At 44.4% G+C, this 8,666-nt stretch overlaps 1 protein-coding gene across 3 annotated transcripts in view; it reads left to right on the top strand.

Annotated features, from left to right (window-relative positions):
• The window catches only part of HCAR (coenzyme F420 hydrogenase family / dehydrogenase, beta subunit family), a 47,118-nt gene that overhangs the window by 2,190 nt on the left and 36,262 nt on the right, over nucleotides 1-8,666 (top strand). For all 3 annotated transcript variants that reach the window (XM_087384708.1, XM_087384709.1, XM_087384710.1), the window contains 4 exons: nucleotides 3,173-3,257; nucleotides 3,522-3,563; nucleotides 8,396-8,474; nucleotides 8,580-8,631. In XM_087384708.1, coding sequence (XP_087240834.1) covers nucleotides 3,173-3,257; nucleotides 3,522-3,563; nucleotides 8,396-8,474; nucleotides 8,580-8,631 — 258 coding nt within the window. The remainder of the gene's footprint in view (nucleotides 1-3,172; nucleotides 3,258-3,521; nucleotides 3,564-8,395; nucleotides 8,475-8,579; nucleotides 8,632-8,666) is intronic.

The raw sequence follows: 8,666 nt of genomic DNA, 5'->3' as shown, positions 1-8,666 counted from the left end.
ACCTTTTGATTAGCCTTCTCCTTTGTGCTAGCCTTCATCATGGCTGAGTCTGCTCTTCACCTCCGGAGTGCCGACAGAAACTCAGTACGAAGACTTTGTATAAATGGATGCTCAAGTATGTGTGGGTGTGTGGATTTGTATGTCTGAGAGCATATTTTTATACTATGGTCTACACCCACTGTTGGGCGCTGATGACATCAGTGGGGATGTCATAGTAGCTAGTCCCTGCTATGCATGATGGAGTTTATGGTTTTCAACCTTGTGAGTGACTATCATGAGATTGAAACTGCACTATGTTGTGTTTTTAGAGGATGAGTTTGGGAATGTTCTTGGATTCATCTAGGTATATATACACATTGAGAATTTGCAATGTGAGCAAATTGGGAGCTACATCGAAGAGATCTAGAAGCGGAGAGAGGAATCATTGAAAACTGTGTTTTAAAGGGTTTTTCAGATTTATCAAAGATGCGGTCATGAAACTTCATAATGGCCGAGTGAAGGATCATGAGGGATTATACACCGAATTTGTTGCATACGGGATTGACATCCTAGCCCCTATCATGGCAAAGCTATTTGATGAAGCATTTTGTCTCGGCTTCCCACACACTTGGACCCTCAACACTATCACACCTATCCACAAGGCCGGGAATTATGATCGGGCATGTCATGTCCAAGATATATGCTTCGATACTAGACATGGAGGTTAGTCGCTATGCAGAGATGCAGGGACTCAGAGCAGCTGGACAAGCATGCTTTCGATGTGACCACGGGACCATGGATTAGATCCTGACACTTAGGAGTGTCATAGAGGAGGCCAGGACACGGAGATCGGGTATATTGCTGCTTTGTGGATTTCCGCAAAGCCTTTGATACAGTACTTCGAGTATGCCTCATCAAGAGGTTATAGGAACTGGGTTATGGGCCGGAGATAGTTTGGGCTGTTATGGCACTTTATGAGAGGGTTTCTGGCAGGGTTCGGATGGGGGGGCCCGGATAGACAGATGAGATCCTGAGCACCATTGGGGTCAAACAAGGTTGTCCACTCTTATCGACCTTGTTTGGCCTCTACATAGACGAGCTTGAGTCTTTTATGGGGACACTAGGAGGGGCTGATTATTCTCTCGCCAGCTGCTTGCTCCACATCCTTTTGTACGCTGATGATGTGGTGCTCTTATCCTCGTCTGTTGAGGGGCTCTAGAGACATCTAGATGCACTACTAGCTTTTTGCGAGTCTCATGACTTGAGGGTCAACTTGGGTAAAACCAAGGTTATGATCTTCAACACCTCCAGAGCAGCCGCACATAGAGAGCAGTTTACTTTTGATGGGGTACCAATTGAGATCGTTCCATCATACACATACTTGGGAGTTTCGTTTTTAGGACCTATCTTCACGATGAGACCGGCGATGCAGGCCCGTCTAAGGAGAGTTTATGCTTTTCTGGTCCAACTGGAGGGATAGTGCTTCCACTTGCACTTTCAGGACCCGCGGATCAAGGTTCTCCTTTTCGACTCCTTCGTCCGACCTGCGGGCATGTATGGAACGTTAGGCTTTCAGCTGATCGATTTCCCAATCAATCTATCCTGTCAGGGGGGCCACTTCTTGACGCCGGGCCCTAAGGAAAAAATATTGATATTGGTAGCGAAAAGCCCCGCGGCTAAGCCTTAGTTCTGGTAGGGCTGGGGACTAGACCTCTCTGACACAGAGTGGACTCGAGTGGAGAGATTACAGGTGCTTCTACTCTCACGGATGATACGCAGCAAGCCATTTGTCCCTTATCAGATCATCTAGGCTGAGTTCGGGGCATCTCCTCTGCAGTTAGATGTGGCATTCCAGACTATCACTTATCTCTACTGTGTGCGCGCGTATGGCTCATGTACCATAGGGCGACGCAGGCTAACTTGGTTGGCACTAGCATCTTCTATGGCACTAGTAGCTCAGGGTGATCAGAGATGTCGGTACGCACGCACATGCAGGTGGTTTGACATATTGGGTTTTCATATAGACAGGCTGCCATCCTTCCAGTACAGCATTGACCCTCCATTTGTCCCATTCTGGGGCAACAAATTCAACGCAATCATCCTGGAGTATCTTCTACAGCTACACACATTCAGGACCTCGCTAACACAGTCAGAGCTCCCTGTGAAGCTCAGTTTCTGTCGGGACCACTACTTGCACATTTCAGCAAAGGGTTTCATCATCACCCAGATCCACCTCACATTCACTCAGGATTTCCCTTGGAACACTTACGTGTGTCATCGCACTGACTCCATATTGAGAGTGGGCGTGTAGAGGGGATACTAAGGGAGAGTCGTATCTGCACATTGTGTGAGTGCCATGAGGTGGAGTCAGAGGAGCACTTTCTTTTCAGTTGCCCGGTCCATCCGAGAGTATGATCATAGAGTTCTTCTAGGCAGAGTAGGTTGCTATCTCAGCCATGGTTAGCAGGAGAGGTAGAGACCCTAAGACCGAGACGCGACACACCCAACAGAGGATAGACGCACAGATGACACTCACTGACATCTCCTCTATCTTCAGACCTGGGGTGCAGCCGACCGGGGTTACAGTGGCGCTCGTCAGACGTCAAGTAGCGGCCAGGAGGGCACGATAGGTTACTCATCCAGATAGCAGACAACGATCCATTACGGGCTTCTTGCCTACATTGCCTAGTCCACCGTTGGGTGATGTTCTATATGCCTATTGTATTGTATTGGATCAGACTGTGCCTCCATACGAGGATGATGATGCCAGGATGGCTGCATAGGTTTATGGTGGACATGTACTATGATATCATTGACTATGTCTACACAGTTTTCTAGCATGGGCTAGGATGCTCACTTAGTAGCTCCACCCTTTTGCTTATTGTATCATGTTTTTCTTCAGTCTCATAGACCCATTGGTCTTTAGCAGACTTTAATAAACTTTCTTTTCTTTCTCCCTCTTGGTAGAAGGACCCTAAATGAAATCAGATCTCTCACAAAGTAAGCTGAGTTTTATCAATATGATTGAGGTTAAGTTTATGTCCATTCCTGCCCTTGGTGGATTCATTTGTACCTTTCCCAATTTGTTGTTTTTGTGATTGAACCATATATGCAAGGCACGTTTATAGATCCCTTGTGGTGTGGCAGATAAAGGCAGCTTCAATTAATGTGTTAATTCTTGTGGTCAACATAGGTGCTCAATGGACAGGCATCGTTACCACCATTGCAGTTGAGATGTTGCAATCAGGGATGGTAGATGCTGTGATCTGTGTTCAGAGGTAACTTTTTATTGTTTGCCATTCCTGTTTTCAAAATGAACTGTCCAAAAAGTGCATGCAGCTTTGATTGTCCAGAGACTCGATTGTATGTGATGGGTAGGAAAAATTGAAGTTCTATGATGACCTCAGTTAACAAAGTTAATGCTCACTTTTAATGAAGCATGTCTCTGAAAGTAAAAAATCAACAGGTGTTACCAACATTAAAACCACAATGTCAGATGGATGGTCTTATTGTTTGCTGGGGGTGCTTCTTTTTCTGTGCAGTGACCCTGAAGATCGTTTCACTCCAAGGCCAATTCTTGCAAAGTGAGCCATTTTCTCAAGTCTTTGTTTGTTGTCAGAAAAAATCCTATGCTATTTTTTAAAATCATACATAGTGATGGTTCTGCATGGATTTTTATTTGCAGTATTATGTCACATATAAGCTTGTTGAATGTAGTAATTACTGTGACTAAGGTTGATTAGCTGTCATACTGCTGTACCCACATTAACACTGTGCTTGCTCTTGTAGTTCACCTTCCATTCAGCCCCAAAACTGGCTTACTAGCCTTCCTCCTGTAGCCTGTAATTTCCTTTCCCTTCATGAGTTCTCCCTTCATCTATCTATCCTTTTCTAAGACCATATTTCTTTGTTTGTTGACTCTTCTTCTTTGATCTTTTCTTCCCCCCCCTGCCTGCGCCCGGCGCCTCCTGAGGAAAGTGCGGAAGAGGTGAAGGAAACCACACAAGAGGATGATGCAACAAGCTGAACCAAAGCGCGTTGCTCAACAATTCCTCACAAGGAGCTTACTGAGAGGGAGTGAGCACAGATGATTATGACAAACCGTTTACTGTTAGAGGGTTGATCCTTATTCCTTAAATTATAACCTGACTCAATGGCATACCCAATAATTCCACACCAGGAGCTCAATGAGAGGGAGCCAATGTTGAACCCGTTGACCAAAGGGGTCTAACGAAGAAGCAAAGGTCCAGCCAAAACGAATGAAGGGCAAACTGAGCCGCAACTCTGATTGAAGAGCCACTTGGGCTACACTGACTCCATAGACGGCTGTTTGCTTATGAATCCCACACTGGCACCGCTTCTTGCATCTTGGCACTGATTCAGGATTGCAACCCTTCTGGAAGTTGTTGGTATCTCTTCCTTACTTCTTCCCATTGTGTTCCTTCATTAGTTTTTGGGTTTCTTTGCCATTCTTGTGGACTCCATCATCACCTTCCTTCATTGGCAGATACAACGTAGACTCTACCCAATAGGATCACCAAAATGTTAGCTACGAATTTCTGTGAACACATTACTTTGTTTGGTCGGACATGCATTCAAATTGCCTATCCACAAAAGCAATATGCCTATTTACAGATGCCTAATGGAAGTGATGGCTAATCAAACCATGGATTCGGCACCTCATTAACATTGCTCGTTCATAAGGAAGGCAGAACAATGGACGAATACAAAGTCAACCACAACTGCACAATGCATCAATTGCCCAAAGGCTTGGACTGTATTCAGAGAAAAGGGGTGTTCCATTCATCACTTAGAATCTGTGCGGGGCAGTACAAACGGCATTGCTGCACTCAACACACCTATTCCTTTCATCTTCTCCTCCACTCTCACAAACGTACACTTATGAACCTATAATTGCATACCCATCACTAACTTTGTAATCTACTATGTTACATTTACTCACGCCACCCACTAAGTAATGTCAATGCATAAACAGTCGCACATTCATACTCCCAAAGCAACCAAGCCAAAACCACCACCCTTACAACTAACTACTCATCCTTTAAATACTCTCTTCCTCAATGATTGGCATGTACTCCATGCCATGCATTTTGACTCTGATGTAGCCCAAATGCTGCTGAATATACTCTCGATACTAGAGCCTGAATTCCTGTTGGCAGAAATCCTTTGTGACGTTTGGCTGCCCACCCGCTCGGTGCACTGCCTCCATTGCTTTCCCGACTTCATTGCGGTTCGGTCCAGACCATTTGGGCTTAAAGCTGTTGTTGCTACTGTTCCTTTACACTCTATATCTTGGGAAGATCGAGTTCCTAGCCTACATCAATTGTGGAAGGGAAGTTACTTATTCCAACTAATTCATTGATTTGGCATTGATGCAATTGCCAAGGGATTATCTATAGGTTAAGTACATGAACCGGATACCTTGGCACCAGGCGTGCTGAAGATGAAGACCGTAGAAGGTCAGAAAGCAAGCAGTGCGAATTAGTGCAAAATCAATCTAGGCAGAGATGAGGATGCAAGAGGTGGTCGACAACAACACTATCGGTAGAGAAAACAAGAGTTGATGGTTAGAGTGAAAAACCAAACTTGGGGAAGCTTGTTACTGAACAGCAACGAATTCAAGCCGGGAAAGAAGGTGGGCAATCTGAGCATTGCGAAAGAAGGATATGGCGCTGAGGACAACAAAGAGAGAGGAGTGAAAGAAAAGCGAAGAGATTCAAGGCTCTACTTCCAAAGGAGAACCGGGCGTATCATGCCACGAATGACCGGGGAACAGTACCTCACCAATTCACGAAGGGAAGGGAAAATCCAAGTTTGGCAGAGCACTTTGTGAGGATGGAAGATTCAATCGAGAGTCTATTAGAAACTTCATTGGCAAATCTTCCAGCAATGGCAGGACTGAAGGTGAAGATCAAATTTCAAAGTTACAAGGGAAGAGAGGGTGGGAAATTTTGATCCCATTTGCAAAGCTTCCTACCAATGGCAGTAATATTGCAATGTAATATAAAGGAGTCGTCTTTGTTGTTGGAATATGGAAGCAAGAACTAGAACTAGAACTAGAAACTGGAAATGAAATAACAAGACTGAAAGACTAGAAATACCTTAAACACTCTTGCTTTATGTCTTGTACTTTGGCCCATATATTCAATGGGTCACATCATTCTAATCAATCAGTCTAGCTTGTGTCTTGTCTACACTCTTCTCATGGGATAATTGTAGAAGTGCCACATGGCACACACTCAAGACATAAAGACTAGACTTAGACTTAGACTTAGACTTAGACTAATGTAGACTAGGAAATAGTACTTAGTGTGCACTTATCTCCAACACCCTCCTTAAGTGGACACTAGGAGTAAGACAGAAAGACAAGACTAGAAGACAGACTGATAGATTGAGAGAGAGAAAACATGACAGACAAATGATCTTGAGACACCCCTCCTCAAGTGATATCCTCATATGGGTCCACAAGGGTAAGGTCAAGATGGATCTAAAACAAAACACAGTCAGATTGATAGACAGATAGACAGACAGACAAGACTAGATAGACAGAAGACTGACTGTAGTCAAATAGAAAGACCGGTGGTCAAGGTGGTAGACAAAACATAGAAGTAATTAGAAAGCCCACTTCTCATCATGTAAGGAAGGAACAGCAGGATCAGCTGATGGAGATGTTGCAGCAACATGGGCTGAGGTAGATGCAGGAGCTGATGTAGAGGTTTTGGAGTAGCAGTCCCTCTCCCGGTGATTATCACGGCCACAAATGGTGCATGGATGAGCCTTGAAACAGTCCTTCTCCACATGATTAGTTTTGCCACAATGGGTGCAAGGCTTTCTTACCTTAGAACTTCCTTTCTTTGCTAAAAATGCAGTGTCAGTTACCTTGCATTGTTGAGTTCTTTCTTCCTCTTGGAGAGCATTGATGATACCCTCAAGAGAAGGATTATTATGATACTTGAAGGTAGTGACAAGAGTAGCATAGGAGTCAGGTAAGCTTTTGAGAAGCACAGCAATAGCAATATCTTCGGAGATGGGAGACTTGACTGACGCAAGCTGAACCATAAGACTGCGAAGATAATTGACATGAGAGGCTATAGTAGCTCCTTCCTGCATATGTAGATCAAAGAATGAGATCATAAGTGCAATCTTAGAGTTTTTAGATCGGGCTCCAAAAAGAGTGTCCAAAGTGATCCATGCTTGAGGAGCAGACTGTATGTCGGAGATGTGATGAATGTAATCATCTCCAAGGCCGAGCAATATGATAGCATAGGCTTTGTCGTTCTTGGCAGACTGCTTGTAGATCATTCCAACTCCTTGAGGTCGATCCATGATCCATGGAGCTGAGAGGGGGTGTTAGAGGTAGCGTCTCCTGTATCATAGAGAGAGGGCCGGCTGTGAGGTCGCCTCACAGGTGCCACAGGTCCGCCAGGTGTGCGCCACCTAGGTGCCACCTTAGCATCTCAGATTGAGGGCCAAACAGGCCCCTAACCCAGGTCGGGTAACCGACCAGCATGTCGGGGGTTACAGCCGACCCTGGGTCAACTAGTCTAGGCCTCTGGGTCGGCCATTTTGGTTGGAGAGGGGGCCTATATAAAAGGCTCCTCCCCTCATTGTGGAGCATCACTTGCACTGGGTTTTCTGCCAGCAGTAGAGTCATTTTCTCCCGAGCTTGTGCAGTTTTCTCTTTCTCTCTTTGCAGTTCAGTTCGCAGTGTGTGTGCTCTCTTTTGCAGTTCAACATTTTACTGCAATTCTCACAGATCCTCCATAATGTTTGGAAATTACTTTGTCATAGAAAGTAAAATGTGCTAGATTTCCTCAAGAACACAAAAGAACACTCCTGTTTATTGTTGTTGTGAACTGGAATCCATCTAGTGTTTCTAGCAGCATAGCTTCGATGGGGTTCATTTTTTTGACTCTATAAGTTCCTTGACCTAGAAATTTGAGCTTGCCCTTATGGACTTTGGTATTGTATAGCAAAACCAGGTCACCTTCCTTCATGTCTTTGTCTTTGAGGTTTCTGGCAAACCATGCCTTCCTTTTCATTTTTCTATTTTCATGGCATGGTAGGCAACTAATCTAGTCTTTGTATGCTTCTCTAATTGGTAGTCAGCAATGCATGATCTCCCGTATGTTCTTCGTGCTGCATCATCTTTTATGCATCACAAAGCAGTGTAATTCCAAAACTTACGGGTCGATAAAGAAAGTCTGAAGATTTGATCAGGTTCATGTAAGGTTCCTTGTTTTATTTTAATATTTTGAGTACTCACACACCCAGGCACCTACAAGAGGGGTGGTTTCCATCCCCTTTTTAAATATTGGCCACTTTTTATTCCTTGTAAACAAAGAAAAATAAGAACGACAGGGATAACTCTCTGGCTCAAACTGGGTGTATGCAGGACACCAGAAGAAATTCTAGCAGCCAGGGGAGTGAAGCCAACTCTTTCTCCAAACTTGAATACTTTGGCTCTGGTGGAGGTACGATTTGAATCTCTAACTGATAATTACTAGAAAACATCTTGGACCTACTTGAAGGCATATGCCAGACCTGTCCATCAATTTCTCTGTTTGCAATATTTGTAGGCTGCTGGAGTTAAACGACTCCTTTTTTGTGGAGTAGGCTGCCAAGTACAAGGTAAACACAAAAATTTTTCTTTTTCTTGTTTTGGC

Source organism: Dipteris shenzhenensis, chromosome 14 (genome assembly GCF_047967505.1).
Source record: "Dipteris shenzhenensis isolate YYH24624 ecotype China chromosome 14, Dip_SZ_1.0, whole genome shotgun sequence".
NCBI lineage: Eukaryota > Viridiplantae > Streptophyta > Polypodiopsida > Gleicheniales > Dipteridaceae > Dipteris > Dipteris shenzhenensis.
Note: the sequence above shows the minus strand (reverse complement) of the source record. Positions and strands in the feature narration are given on the sequence as shown.